The 16,674-nt window shown below is 37.2% G+C and overlaps 1 protein-coding gene across 1 annotated transcript in view; it reads left to right on the plus strand.

Moving 5' to 3' along the window:
* LOC126175891 (arylsulfatase B-like) overlaps positions 1 to 16,674 on the plus strand; it is a 361,227-nt gene that overhangs the window by 295,389 nt on the left and 49,164 nt on the right. Inside the window, exon 7 of the mRNA XM_049922945.1 lies at positions 12,770 to 12,927. Coding sequence (XP_049778902.1) covers positions 12,770 to 12,927 — 158 coding nt within the window. The remainder of the gene's footprint in view (positions 1 to 12,769; positions 12,928 to 16,674) is intronic.

Raw genomic sequence — 16,674 nt, forward strand, 5'->3', positions numbered from 1 at the left:
TGACCATCAGAATGAGAGGTGAGATTCACCACTGACCACCATAGCATCGCATTCAATGTACCAGATGACTCTGGGTGAGTACCATGCAAGCCTCTGTTGTGTGTGATACAGTGTCAGCAGTAAATGACATGTGGTAACTCGAGATCTCAATCCAGCTTCTGGTAATATGTTTCCCTCAGTATCAGCAGACACCGTGCCTGCAACTCCTGTCCAGATTCCATCTGTTGTCATCAGTCAACTCGTCAGAGCCAGCTGAACAAACATATGATCTTCTGCTAGGACCTATTCTTGCCCCACTCTTTTGCTTGAAGACAAAAAAAATGGTTCAAAATGGCTCTGAGCACTATGGGATTTAACTTCTGAGGTCATCAGTCCCCTAGAACTTAGAACTACTTACACCTAACTAACGTAAGGATATCACGCACCTCCATGCCCGAGGCAAGATTCGAACCTGCGACCATAGCAGTCGTGTGGTTCCAGACTGTAGCACCTAGAACCACTCAGCCACCTCAGCCAACCTGCTCCATCTCGTAACTACACCTTCTACTGTCATTGCGCTACAGCCAATTGTGTATGCAGCCTTTTGGTATGCTGTTCTCAAAACTCTCATACCAATGATCTGACCTTCCTCAAAATCCAAAATATGGTGATGAACTACACATGTGTATGTGTCATTTTACCTAAAAAGTTCCAGTTATAATGTACCATTCAAATTTAGCATGCAGCTAAAATTTGATATTTGTTGGTGATCTGATTGTATGAACTCAAAATACATCACCAAGAGTTAAGACAATTCGATGGTAAATAAGAATTGAAACTGATTTATTTTATGAAATTTACTTATTTTTGAGGACAGAATTAACTGTTGCCTAGGTACATTCTTCAATGATCAGTAATGCAACTCCAGATTCTGTTTAACTTTTCGTTTATTGCTTTAAAAGAATACCAGACTTTCAAGTCATTCTTCAGTTACTCATTTCATAATTATTATTGAATGTATATTTCATTTTATCATATTGCACAAAACTAAGAGTGAAGTGTCTACCAAAGGCTCCCCATAAAAACTGCTCACAAAAAGCTTCCCATGGGCAGTCTGGTTGTAATGTTTGAACAATTAAAGTTTTACATAGCACTATTATGTCATTTACAGAACTGAAGTTGCAATTAGAAGTTTCATATAGTGTAACTTTTTACAAGATCAAAGAAATCTTTGACATAATTACAGTGTGGGTTAGATGACTTTTTTAACATGAACATCTAAGAATTAACATAGTCAGACAACCACTTAACAATATTTCTTAATTGTGTTTTATTTGTTATGACTTTTTACTAGCATTTACTAAATGTCCCTGTCTACTTTCAAATATTATAATTCAACATTTTTAAGATAAGCAAATAATAATAATGCCTGATTCCAGTAACTGATGATGAAATGGTTTTTGTAGAATGTTGTATCAAAGTGAACATGTATCAAAATTAATAAATTAATTAATAAAAAAACAAAATTATGCTTATATGGCCCTAAAGAAGATATAAGGTTCACATGCAAGTGGAAACAAAGATGAAATGTATTCACAGTTGAAAATATGATTAGACTTCAGCTGCACAATTTATCAGTGTCATATGAAAATTTGTGCTACACTGGTACTTGAACCCAGATTTTTCTCTTTATGCCAGCAGTCACCTTAGCCTATTCAGCTATCTGAACATGCCTTCTTGAACAACCCAAACCTCCATATGTCACCATGTGCCACGGCCTGTACTTGCACAGTTGTTCCGATTCCCACACAGGCAGAGACTTACACTCTACAGCAAGATTTAATGCTGCCTGATGATGCTGTGGGGACATGACAGTCTAAGGAATGCATTTAAGCAGACCGTAGGTGAATGGGGAATCATTCTAGTGACAATATAGGCCGCAAATTGGGAAATCAGCTGACATAAGTGACTTTGACAAAGTACAGGTTATGGCCTGGCGCCTGGAAAGAAACATTTTGAAACAGCAAATTTCATTAGCTGTTCATATGTGTTGGAATTGTGTGAACAATATATTTCATGTGTGACGGGGCAAAGTGCACTGTGTAAAATAGACCTCTTTGGCATTGCCTAACACTCTTTGTGTGCGCTGATTATTGTGTTGTGTTCGCTGGAATCTTGTTTTGTTCTTGAATGTGCAAATATAGTTATTAGTAAGATGTCCCTTTTTCTCCTTAATACTTATTCATCTGCGCAAATTCCAATAGGTTATGGGCCCAGCGTGCATTTGGAATAAGTATATCAACAAAATAGTAAGGAGGATTACTCACGATATACTCATGTTTATTTTCTTAGTTCCAAAGACCAAGTGAGTGATATCTTTGAGGAATATTGCAATATGGTTGAAAGATGGACAGGAAAGAAGATCAAGATCATCAGGTCTGATAATGGGAGAGAATATATTAACCAGAAATTGAAGAAACTTCTGGCAGAAAAGGGAATCAGGCATCAAACTACCATAAGGTACAGCCCATCTCAAAATGGGGTTGCTGAGAGGGCTAATAGGACCATTGTTGAGAAAGCAAGCAGCATGATGACTGACGCTGAATTATCCAAAGATTTTTGGGCAGAGGCAGTGTCAAAAGCTGTATATTTGAACAATAGATCACCTACAAAAGCATTAAAGAGTAGAACCCCTTATGAAATATGGGTAGGAAAGAAACCTGATCTAAGCAATATAAGGGTTTTTGGGTGTGATGCAATGGCACATATTCCAAAACAGCTAAGAGGAAAGTGGGATCCAAAAGCTAAAAAGTATATTTTTGTAGGCTATTGTGAAAATTCAAAGGGCTACCGATTAATGGATCCATTGACTAAAAGATTGTCACAAGTAGAGATGTAATATTCTTTGAAAATAGAAAGGACTCAGAAGAGAGCAAAACCACTAAGTCAACTGCACCTAATTCAGAAGGTGAAACCTTGTGTGAGGAAATAGGAAGTGAAGAAGAGGAAGATGACAGCCAAGGACAAATGGAAGCAATTTATGATGACAATGAGTTAGAGGATGAAAAACACAAAGAAACCAATGTAAGGCGTTCTTCTCGTGTACCAAAACCGAAGGAATATCCGGATTTTGAGATGTATACAGCACAGTCCTTTAATGATGAGCCAAGAACAGCAGAAGAAGCAATGAGTGGCCCAAACTCTCAAGAATGGAAAGAAGCGATGAAGAGAGAATTAGAATCTTTATATCAAAACGAAACCTTTGAATGGGTAGATATGCCAGGAGATAAGAAACCACTGCAGGCAAGATGGGTATTCAATTTGAAGAACCCTGAAAGCTCATCACCAAAATACAAAGCAAGACTTGTGGTAAAAGGATATTCACAAAAACAAGGGGTAGATTACGAAGAAACTTTTTCACCTGTAGTCAAGTATGCATCATTGAGATATCTTTTAGCCTTGGCAGTAAAACGAAATTTAATAATTCATCATATGGATGTTAAAACGGCAAATTTAAATGGGAAATTGGAGGAGGAGATATATGTCATTCCACCAAGGGAAGCCAAAAAACCAGGTCAGAAAGTAAAAAGATTTGGCGTTTGAGAAAAAGTATTTATGGACTTAAACAAAGTGGACGTTGCTGGAATCAATGTCTACATGAAACTCTAATAAATATGAATATGAAGCAATCCAAGGCAGATCCCAGCATTTACTATAAAGGGAGTAAAGGGAGAAAAGAAGAAATAATAATAATGGCGATATGGGTGGACGATTTCTTTATCCTGACTGAAAGTGAAGGCCAAATGAGAATTTTCAAGAAACAGCTGCAAACCAAGTTTAAGGTGCATGATTTGGGAGAAGTTAAACGTTATTTAGGTATGCAAATTACTAAGGATGAAGAAAGACAAGAATTGAGCATAAGTCCATCATCATACACGGAAAAAATATTAAAGACATTTGGCATGAGTGATTGCAAACCCATAAGTACTCCAATGGAAGTAGGAGTGAAGATAAGTGTAAATGAGACTGATGTGAAATGTGACAAGAATGTTCCTTATTTAGAAGCAGTAGGGAGTCTGTTATATTTGTCTCAAACATCACGACCAGACATTGCTTTTGCCGCCAATGCAGTGAGCAGATATTGCAGAGACCCAAAGGAAAAGCACTGGAAAGCTTTAAAGAGGATATTCCGATACCTAAGAGGAACCTCAAACTATGAGCTAAAATACCATAGAGATGGTAACGCAAAACTAGAGGGATATAGCGATGCGGACTGGGGGAGTGAATTGGGAGACAGATACTCCACCACTGGCTGCTGTTTTAAATTAATGGGGGGCCTCACATCATGGTCCTGTCAAAAGCAAAAAACTGTTGCATTGAGCACCATAGAGGCCGAGTATATGGCACTATCCTACACCACACAGGAAGCATTATGGCTACGAACATTAATAAGTGAAATAGAACCCAATTTAATTGAGGAACCTACAACCATCTTCTGTGACAATAAAGGAGCCATAAACCTAGCTAAAAATGATGTTACTAGTGCTAGGACAAAGCATATTGATATACGGCACCATTTCATTCGGGACCACATAGAACGACAGAACATTGCCGTGGACTATCTGCGTACAGAAGACATGTTAGCTGACGTTCTGACCAAACCCTTGGAAAGGGAGAAGTTTGAGAAGATTGTGGGACTATTTGGTTTATCTTGTGGAAGCAACACACAAAATATAAGTTCAAGAAGAGGTGTTGGAATTGTGTGAACAATATATTTCGTGTGTGACGGAGCAAAGTGCACTGTGTAGAATAGACCTCTTTGGCATTGCCTAACACTCTTTGTGTGCGCTGATTATTGTGTTGTGTTCACTGGAATCTTGTTTTGTTCTTGAATGTGCAAATATAGTTATTAGTAAGCTGTCCCTTTTTCTCCTTAATACTTATTCAGCTGCGCAAATTCCAATAATATGTTACTGATGCAAGGATCTGTGGAAAGCAGTTGAAGGTTAATGAAGCCACACGTAAGTGGAAATGTCTTGGAAGTCCATGCCTCAGCACAGAACATGGAGCTTGAAGTTTTCCCTCTCCAAAAAGCTAGGTAGGTGACGATCTGCAGCAAATTTGATGGCAGAGTACAGTTCTGATGCAGGCAAAAGTGTTTCAGAGCACAGTGTTCAGCGCACATTGTTGAACTAGGGGCTCTGCAGCAATGACTGCATGTGTTCCCATGTTGGCCTAACAACATTCCCAGTTATAATTGCAGTGGTCAATGGGATCATTGAGTCTGAACAGTGGAGCAATGAAATCTATCTGGTCAAATGGCTTATGTTTCTTGTTACACTAGCTCGATGGTCATTTCTGGATAGGCCATCATCCAGGCTAATGACTGCTGGAAATCTGCAGTGCGCCAGACATAGAGGCTGGTGGTGGCATTATTACTCTATGAGGGACATTCAAATGGGCTTCCATGGGGTCTGGGCAGTAACTGAAGGAACTATGACAGCTGTGGAGCATGTAAACATTATTGCCAACATATCACTTCATGCTTAATGTCTTCTCCCAAGAGGATGGTGTCTTCCAGCAGGATAACTGTCAACATAACAAGGCAGTAATCATATTACAGTGGTTTCAGGAACATGTCAGTGAACTCACATTGCTGTCTTGTCAACCAAATTCCCTTGAACCACACCCAATGCAACACAAAAAAACTGGGCACTATCAAATGCCAGTTCTGCAGCAACACACCACTGGCCTGTAATTTATAGAAATTTTGTGACCTGTTTGTAGGCACCTATAACACGTACTTCCATAAATCTACCAATTCAAACACAGGTATTGCAAAATAGAAATGAGTAAATTAGCAGTTATTTGTGCTGTATGTGTACAACATGCAACTAAAGGATCATGTTGATCATCAGTCCTGATAACAGTAATGGCATAATGTTGTTTCTTGGTGTGCCATGTTACACAATTCAGCAGCCATCACACACTCATATTTCTTCATCAATAGAGATGGCCTTTTTTGTATTGAAAATAAGCTTGCATAAGGATGAAATTTTATCCACATGTCCCACAAGCATGGCTCCTGGAATATCGGTTTGCTAACCTTTGGTCAGGGTATTCATAGTGTAACACTTTCAATCACTGTCAGTGTATGTATTGAAGATGTAGTGATGGTTCGGAAGTTTAACAAAAATTCACTGTGAAAGGATATCGGTGATAAGATTGGCTTATGATATCACTATCCTCCATGAAATTGTGAAAGGATTAAAGGACCCACTGAGTGAAATCAAGTCTTCTGAGTACAGGGTATGGTTTGAGATTAAACTAAAGTAAGACCAATGTACTGAGGAGTAGCAGAAATGATATTAGTCTCAACATAAAAAACTGGGGACTGCATAATGCACAAAGTGGAGGAATTATGCTACTGTGGAAATAAAATAATGCACGACAGGTGAAACAAGGACGAGATGAGAAGAAGATTAGCACAGGCGAAGAGAAGAGAAGTGCTATAGAAAGATGTCGTGTATTAAGTGATCTGATAAGACAAGAAACAAAGAAGTTATTTGCAGAATTGATGAGGAAAGGAATATGTGTAAAAACTAATTAGAAAAAGAAAGAGCATGAGAGAAAATTGTGGTGGGTGGGCTGCACCAAATCAGTCAAACTACTGATGGCACCCTTCCCCCTCCCTGCACTCAAAATATCTAAATCCATTGCCATCATCTAGTACATGGGTGAGGCCTGTTTGATCCATCAGCTCACCTATTCCTTGGACTTTCGTAATGTCTTTGCCTTTAGGTCTATGGTCAGTAGCTTATGTTGGTAGCTCCTTACTGTCCATTCAAAGGATATGGTTAAATCATTTTTGCTTGTATTTTTCTGATTTTCAGAAGGCTATTTGTCTTTTGGTCTATTCATTGTGCATGTGATCTAGCCTGTTTCAGCTTTCCATTCCCCTTTGAAACTTCATTTCTATGGTTCAAATATCATCAAATCAGAGAGAGGAAATGCTGGGATTGGTATTCAGAGAAGCTTCATCCTGTAGGAAGTAAACAATTTCTCTAGTACTTACAGCTGGCAGAAAACAAGGATATGGTAAAGCAACTATGATGCTATCTGGCATGGACGGCATAACTTTAATGGCTGCAGTGCTGAGATGTGGAAGGCAATAGAAAACCACTGCATTCTCTTTTCCTACTACATATGGCTCTCTGCTAAAATTTCTTGATCACTTTTTCACAGATAAGCTAGTCCCCATTTGGTTTACAGGATGATGTCTATAGGGAAGAGCTATTAGACAAAATGATAATGCTAATAATTAGGGTGGCCATGTACAATGTTGTATCACTAAGCCAGTGTGGAAAACTCTAAAGATAGCAATGGAAACAGTGTAAACAGGCATTCTGGAACCAGTGAGATGTGACAGATGTGATGGAATTCATAAACTGAGGATGATGGCTTTATTCATAAGCAGTCAAATAATGGCAGAACGGGAGCAAGAATAATAATGAATAGGGAAGCAGGTAATACAGTAAAGTGTTATAAGCAGCAAACAGAAAGAACAGATTCTGCAATACATACAAAAACAGATAACAACCACAGATGTGGATGAATGTTAGATTGAAAAAGTATATAATAATGGCAATGAATATCACATTGAGATGAGAATTAAATCATAAGGGGTTAGCAATATGTAGTTATTTGTGCAGATAAGGAACAGGAAACAGTGGGAGATTTCAATCTTGCTGAGTAAACTGAGAGGGAAGAAAGATTAATAGAATTTTATGCTAGGAATGAGCCTTCAAATAGACTATATTTTGGTAAAACAAAGATTCAGGAATCAAGAAAAGAACTGCAATAGTTATCCAAGTGCACATTACAAACATAATCATACCTCATTTCTGTATTGGATGATGATTTTCAATGCACACTGTGCCCAATTCTCATCATTCCTTGTATCCAATACATCTAGAAAGAGCAGCTGTTGATCCTTTTCTACCTCAATAGTAAATTTAATGTCAGCTTTGAGGCTGTTCAGATGTCTTAAAAGTCATCGAGCTGTTCCTCACCATGGCTCCACACAGTGATGTCATCAACGTACTTGTACCACACCTTATATTCGAAAGATGCCAAGACCATCATCTGTATTTTGAAATGCTCCATAAATAAATTAGCAACCACTGGACTAAGTGCACCAGGCACTGCAACATGTAGTTATTTGTGCAGATAAGGAACAGAAAACAGTGGGAGATTTCAATCTTGCTTTCATATGAACAGCTGGAAGGCATCTGATGGTGAGAATTCCTTCATGGATCATTTTGAATGGCATGTGCTGGATTTGGCACCTTGTAATCTTAAGACATGGAGCAGGTATATCAACAACACAATGACAATGTAGAGCAATAGCTTAATAACTTCATAAGACACCTGGAAGTTCTCCATCCCCAATTAAATTTGTTATGGAGATAGAAAAGGATTAACAGCTATCCTTTCCTGATGTGGTGTCTGATATACCCTTCCACCTACAGCTAAATGTACATTGGCAAAAGTGCCATTAATTGAAGATAATTATTTTAGAATGTGAGGTTATAGCAGGAGGAGAACATCAAATTTATTAAATATTAAGCAGCTGATTGCTTGGGCTGGCGAGAGGTTTAGATCATAATTCGAACTATGGAAAGATACACCATCTTTCCTGTCATGTAAACTTATACTTTTGATTAGCAAACACATCATCAAAAGTGCACACTCACTCATTGAAATCTAGTACATATATGGTTGAAAATCTGCTATGTGACTGATACACATCATCCACTTCCATTACTTCTTCTAGTACAATCTTGGCACTGGTCATGATGCAAACAAGTAACAATTGAAGATAAATAATTCAGCAATGAATATTTAGCAAATTTTAAATGTGACAACATGTTCTATATAAACAAACAAAATATCTGAAATAATACTTTCTGTTAAACATAACTTTCCTGTACACAAATTCACTGACATAAGAGATATAAAAATCATCAATAAATAAATTAACCAATTTTGTTACTTCCACTTACAGATGACTCAGTATTGAAATACTTAAATATGACTTGATAATCATGTTACAGATTATGAATGTTTGAAATGTTTATATTTTGGCTGACTGATTATGCAACTTTCCAGAAATTTCTATCTGGTGTATTTACTTATTATATACAAAAATATCACTGCATAAAAGAATTTCTTAACTGAACAGAAATACATATACAGGAATCTTTGATTTGTATGATTTCATAATTTTGCATATGAAATGAGATGATGAACTTTGCACCATTTAGTTACTGTAAATGTTCCTAAATAAAAATATGTGTGAAAAAAAAATTCAAAAGTAACACAATGTGGCAAAATTTGCAGTGTGTCATATACATCACTTGAAATGTGTTATCACCTACTCCTATAACAATGTGGTATAAGGTATTTCATTACACACTTCTATCACCAATTACATCCTAGATGTTTATGAGAAATGGTGAGAACCTAGTTCACAAAATGTATAAAACTGGCAAAATGCACAAATACCAGCACAAACTTTCAAATCACCATGCATTTCTCAAAATAGGTATATCAATGAAAATTTTGAAAATACAGGATGCATCAAAGAGAAACATCAAATTCGTCTATATTTCTGAAACTAATAACCATATACAATGAATTTTGTTTTTTGATGAACATAAAACTCAAAAGTTCTTTTTTTTTCATATCTTTTCATAGGTGTTCGATTGCCAACATGACATTCAGATTGTTCCCACACTGCAGCAAGTATTTCTTGAGTTACAGCTTCCATAACTGCTGATATGCAGTGTCTGAGTTCATTCATTGTTGTTGGCAACAGAGGCACATAAACAGTCTTTTATAGCCCCCACAAGAAATAATCACATACTGTCAGGCCCTGTGATCTTGGAGTCCAGTAATATAAGGCTGAATCATTTGGTCCAACGTGACCAATCCATCATTCAGTAATCCTTTGATTTAAAAATAAATGAAGTGGTTTGAATTAGTCTCTAACTGTAGAAAATAAAGTTCTCAAGTACATTCAGATATGTGCTTCGTCGACAGTATTCTCAGCAAAGAAAAATGGACCATGCACCTTTTCCTATGAAACACACAAACCATATTAAATTTTGGAGAGTCCCTCTCATATTGTACAACTTCATGTGGCTGTGCCATACCCCATATCCTCACATTATGACAGTTTACCTATTCATTTAAATGGAATGTTGCCTTGTCACTAAACACTAAGTGTGGAATAAAATTGTCATCCTCCATTCTGCCAAGAATGAAATTACAGAGCTCCACAGGTTGTTGTTTGTCACTTTGAGGAAGAGCTTGCAGTAGCTGAATTTCATATAGTTTCATGAATAAAAGTCGATGCAACACATGCCAGATGGATATTGGGAGAATGTTGAGTTGTCAAGCAACATTGTGCTGTCAAACTGCATGGTGAACAGGTTCTGCAGACTCCTTGTGAAACTATGGTGGATGCAACCAGTGTCTGTGTCAGACACTCAAGTATGGCCCAGTTATTTGCCTTTACACAAACAATCTGTTTCTCATTATTGTCCATGCCATCATCTAATGCTCTGTGCTGTAGGAGGACCCACACCATACATAGAAAGAAAGACAAACTGCACAGTTATTACTGAGCTGCATTACACAAAATGTAGATCACAAAATGTTTTCTGTTGCCTTGACACCATTTTTACTAGAACTGAAGTGGATGCACAGTGCTACTACCTAGTAGGAACCATGTAAAACTCAAGAGTTTGCACTTTTCGACAGTACACTGTCATGCACATACCTCAAATATCATAGTAGTTAAAATTTTTTGAAATCGGATGATTCTTTTTGATACACCCTGTATAACATAATTGGATACATAAAAAAAAATCTACTCACCAAATGGCAGCATGAGAAAACACATACAAAAGTTAAAGAAGAATAGTGCAACCTTTTGGAGACAGTAACTCATTGTTCTGGAAGAAGGGTTGAAGGGAAGGAAGAGAGATGAAGAAAAAGGACATGTGGGATTTAGGAAATCCAGATAGTTTGGAAAAGCTGCCCAGAACTCTGGGTCAGGGCAATCAGTCTTTGCTTCTAATACCATCTGGTAAGCCTCCCTTGACTCAAGGCTCTGGGTGTTTCTTTCAATCTCTCCCAATTTCCTAAACCTCACCAGTTTCTTTCCTTCATCTATCTTCATCCCCCCTCAACCCTTCTGCCAGAAGGGGGAGCCACTGGCTCTGAAAGCTTGCACTTTTCTTTAACTTTATATTTGTGTTCTCCTGCTGGTGTTTGATGCATAAATCTTTTATCTACAGAAAACAGGCATGATTGATATGCTTGTAATGCACACAAGACGAAAATGTGACCTTCAGCAACATGGCTGCAAAATGCAATGCTTGGAATGTGTTCTCAGGAACTGTGGATATTCTATCAGTTAAATAAGAATTATCATGACGCAAAACACTTGGCCAAGTGACACACCAGAAGAGTATGCTGCAAACTGTGTATACGTGGAAAAGTTGATGTTGTAGTGACCTGATAAGTCAACAATACTAGGATCATCAAACTTCAGGTTGGGACAGCTGGATAAATCAGGCATAACCCATCATACACTGTATGAAACCAACCACATAATAATATTTGCTGACATGTAGGTTTTCACTGTGAAGAAGAGCTGGGAAGCCAGTGAAATTCATAAACATGACAATAATTGTCGCAAGAAAGAAGAAATCGTAAAGATCAATGGATCCTGGAATCCTTTGCTGCAATGAGTTACCATTTCAGTAACAATGGAGGAGCCACAGCAGCAATGACCAGGGAAATGCCTCCGATGGATTTTAATGTCAAGAATACATATAACCTGTAGCCATGGGCTCAACTCCATTCTGCCACATGAATCTTTGAGAACCCATTCACTCACACTGCTGAAATGTCAGAAAAATGCCAGAAAAATAACTAAATAAAAGTTAGCGAAAGCACTAAGATGAAAACTGCAAGGTAGTACTGAAATGACAATTCAGTATTTCTCTTTATTACATCTAGCTGTTTTTCAGATGGAATATGGAAGGAGCCTTTACAAAGAATATTTTTGTAAGGTGTAGCTGTCCTCTGTCCACAGATTGGTTTCAACACATGCTCTAAGGAGCCTACAAGCTTAACACGAACTCCAAACCACTAAATGACTTAGAATGTTTTAAAATATATAAATCATAGCCAGAGGTTAAAGAAGCACTAAGTAACGGAAAACAAAAAATGGATAGACCACTTGACTTTTAGACATATAGTCTAACATTTGGGCCATAAGACAGTAACTACTAAACCAGAGAGGTTGAATTCTTGTTGCAAAGACCAGTTAGAGGAGCACTCTGATTACATAACCTAGGTAATTTTCTGTTCCAGCCTAGTACATATAATACATGTGTGTGTGTTTTGTGTAATTCACATGATTACATAATGCAGAAAAATATGTACCTTACATTTAATGAATATATCAGAAGTTCCACACACAGATGTCAGAGCTCTCTGTAAAACTTCAGTCCTGACTGGTGAAATCTTAACCCTCCCTGCAAAACATTAAACAAAAGGGATCATATTCTCTAATTTTTTCTGTAAATTCCAAATGTTGGCTGCAATAAATAAATAAATAAAATAAAATAAAAAAATAAACATTAAAAAGTATGCTGTATTTGTGTAAACAAATATAGTACTTCTAATAATCCCTTATTTAAACATGTTATAGGAATCCTCTCAAAACTGGACGATTCTGTGGGAGAGATAGTAGATGCTCTCTCCAAAGCAGAAATGCTTAACAACTCAATCATCATATTCTCAACAGACAATGGTGGTCCAGCAGCTGGATTCAATGGCAATGCAGCATCAAACTGGCCATTAAGAGGTGTAAGTGGTATTTAGCTTTATTTTCAATCAGAATGGACAGAATAATAAGCCAGCTAACCTACATGTCAGTAGACTTGTGTTGATATGTTTGTTTCATAAATCACAATTCCAACTGAATTAGTGTTCAAGGAGGAGGCAGTGTTCCAGAATATATATTTATGTAACAAGTTACATATACATATGCATACATACTCTGCAAATGACTGGAAGTGCATGGCAGAGGGTACTAACCATTGTACCACACATTATGGTTTCTTCCCATTCCTGTTGCAAACTGAGTGTAAGAAGAATGACCACTTTAGTGCTACTGTAATCAGTATAATTTTGTCTTTGTACCTTCAATTGGAGTGAGATGTGGGGGGCTGAAACATATTTCTAGATTTTTCACTGAACTGCAATCCTTGAAACTATCTAAGTAGGCTTTTGCTGAATAATTTGTGCCTGCCTCTAGCATCTGCCATTTCACAATTATCCACATTTCTATGCCAGCCTTCCATGAGTCAAGCAAACCTGTGACCATTTGAGCTGCTCTTGTTTCTGTATGTTCAGTTTTCCCTGTTAATCCTACCTAGTATGGCTCCCATGGAATAGAGCATTATTCCAAGATAGGATGCACAACTGGTCTCCTTCATTGACTGACTAGATTTTCCAAGCATCATGCCAATGAACTACTTGTTACCATAATGAAATCTAAATTCATTTGTTTATTTCAATTATTTATATGAACTGTGTATAAGGGTTGAACTGTGTATAAGGGTTCTTGAAGAAAAAGAGACAAATACAGTGTTTGTGTACTTTCATTTCATATTGTCCGCCACTGCAGATATTATCCAGTGGTTTCTAACATTCCTCCTATTCTCTCTCTTTTTAAATGACTATACTAAATGACACACTTTTTGTAAAATACCTTGGGATCCAGCTGGTTAGCCAGGCTACAACTGAATCAATAAGCAGATGAGCTAATGTAGAAACTCAGTTCAGCATGTTTTTCACTTAAGATTATCTCTCATTTTGTTGATTTTAAAAGCAGGCAAATGACTTATTTTACACACTTCCATACACTAGTTGCTTAAAGAAGCATCATCTGTGGTGACACAACTAACCTAAAGAAAGTATTCATTTACAAATGAAAGCAGTAACAATACTTTTTAAAGTAGGCAAATGAACATCTGCAAGAGATCTCTTCAAACAATTTTGTTCTCTTAGACTCATTTTGAAATACTTTTTCTGCTTAACACTATTTTTCCCTAATATTAAAAAGTAGTATCAGTGAACTGTGATTTGCATAACTGCAACACAAAATGGAATAATAGTTAGCATGTACCTATAATCTCCTCCTTCTTGTCTAGGATTCAGACAGGGATTCAGGCATAAGGCAAGATATGGGAAATCCCTATAAATTCTAAAGAAAACTAAAACTATTTCCCACTCTTTTTTACAAATAACATGATTACCTAGATTCAAGGATTTAAAATACATGTTAACTGCAAACATGTCCTTGTCATCATCAGTTATCTGCTATATTAGCAGGTCCTTTGCCTCTCCATTTTCTGCAATCCATTGCTTCCTTCTTAAGGCTGCTGTATGTTGCACCATCCATCATGTCATCCAGTATCTGGAATCTCTTCCTTCCTTGCTTCCTTTTCCCTTCTACATAACCTTCTAAAACTGTTTTTATCAGTCCGTCATTCTTTCTTAATATATGCCCAATCCAATTTCTTTTTCTTCTCTTTATTACATCTAGTAACTGTCTTGTCTCTCCCACTCTTCTCAGTACCTCTTCATTTTTTACTCTGTCCATCCAACTTATTCTTTCCATCTTCCGCCATGTCCAGATCTCAAAAGCCTCCAGCCTTCTCTGTCTTTTTTCCTCATAGTCCATGTTTCAGCGCCATATAGAAGAACACTCCATACAAGACATTTTATGAGTCTCTTTCTGAGTTCTCTGTCCAGACCGCTGCAGAAGAGTCTACTTTTCTTATAAAACGCCTCTTTTACCATTGCTATCCTTGTTTTAATTTCTGTGGTGCACTTCCAGTCGGTGTCTATCCTGCTTCCAAGATACTTAAAATTTTGCACCTGTTCTAGTGTTTCTCCATCCAGCACAATTTTTATTTCCTTATTTCCTCCTATTGCTAATACTTTTGTTTTATTTGTGTTAATTTTCATTCCATATTTTATTCCGTTAGTTGCAATGGTGTCCACCAAATCCTGTAATTCTTTTTCCCAGGTGGCTAGAAGGACCATGTCATCAGCAAATCTCAAGCACCCTACTCTTCTTCCTCCAATTTCTACTCCTTTGTCATCTAATGAGCATTGGTCAATCATATTTTCCAAGTACAGGTTGAAAAGAGTAGGTGATAAACAGCATCCTTGTCTTACTCCTTTCCCTAGTCTGATCTAGTTTGTACTTTCTCCTCTCACTTTAACTGAAACTTTTTGATTAAGGTATAATGATTTTATAAGTCTTCTGGTTTTCCAGTCCACTCTCTTTTCCCTCATAATAGTCGCCAGCTTGTCCCAAACCACATTGTCAAATGCCTTTTCTAAATCGATGAAGCACGTCACAATCTTCCCATCTCTGGAGGACATCGTCACAATCTTCCTTTTTCAATAAACCTTTCTCCCAAGGTTCGTAGGAGCCCTATTGCATCTCTGGTGCCCGTATTCCGTCTAAAGCCAAACTGCTCCTCGCCGAGATTCTCCTCTATTACTTTTTCAAGTCTTTTATTAATTATTCTTAACATCACTTTGGCTGCTTGTGAAATGAGGCTGATTGTCCTGTGCTCGCTGCATTTCTTGGTTCCTTGTTTTTTTGGTAATGGAATCATTACTGTTGTCAAAAAGCCCTCAGGCCATTCACCACTGTCATATATTTTATTACATAATCTCAATATTTCTCTTATTCCATTGTGGTTCAAGCATTTTAGTATTTCTTCTCGTATTGTATCTGTACCTACTGCTTTGCCATTTTTCATTGCAGCAATGGCAGCCTTTACTTCTTCCATTATGATGGTCGGTCCTTTCTCTTCATCACTTACACTGTTGTGTGATTCAAGCTCCAGAGTTTCTGGTTTGCTATTTGTGTCATATAGCTCTTTTATATATTCTTCCCATCTCTGGAGGACATCGTCACAATCTTTGTCCTTGTACACTGGATGAAGAAATGCTCCCACTGCAGTTAGACAACTGTTGTTCTGAGATACCTTGTGATCTGTTCATGCAGATAATAAACTAGCAGTTGGAGATGATAGCCAGTGTGTAAGTGAATAGAGGAAGAATAGCTGCTTTCAAAGTAACAGATATCCTGCTAACTTTACTGTGTAACATTTAGCCTGAGTAACCGTATATAGTCTACTATAATTCAATGATTGTTAATTATTACTGTACCTCTTAACATAGGTTTCTCTTTACTGATTTTACTTTGACTCATTGCACATTACTGGAAGTCCTTCTTCATGACGTGTGTGAAACTCAATGGATGAATGATTGACTCATTGCACTATGTCATGTTTACATACTTTTCAATATGGAATGTGTACAGATCAGTGAGAGGACTACCATGTGTTACATTCAAACACATAATTCTGCACAAATATCAGTAATGAAGACCACTACTGTGTGCCAATTTTCCTGTTGAGCTTAAGTTTAATTCTTGTTATTCCAAAGTTACCTTCTTTACCTTTAGAGATTCTGAGTAATGTTTGCATTTTTCTGCAACCATTAACAAGTTACAATATGTAGCAA

Source organism: Schistocerca cancellata, chromosome 3 (assembly GCF_023864275.1).
Source record: "Schistocerca cancellata isolate TAMUIC-IGC-003103 chromosome 3, iqSchCanc2.1, whole genome shotgun sequence".
Lineage (NCBI taxonomy): Eukaryota > Metazoa > Arthropoda > Insecta > Orthoptera > Acrididae > Schistocerca > Schistocerca cancellata.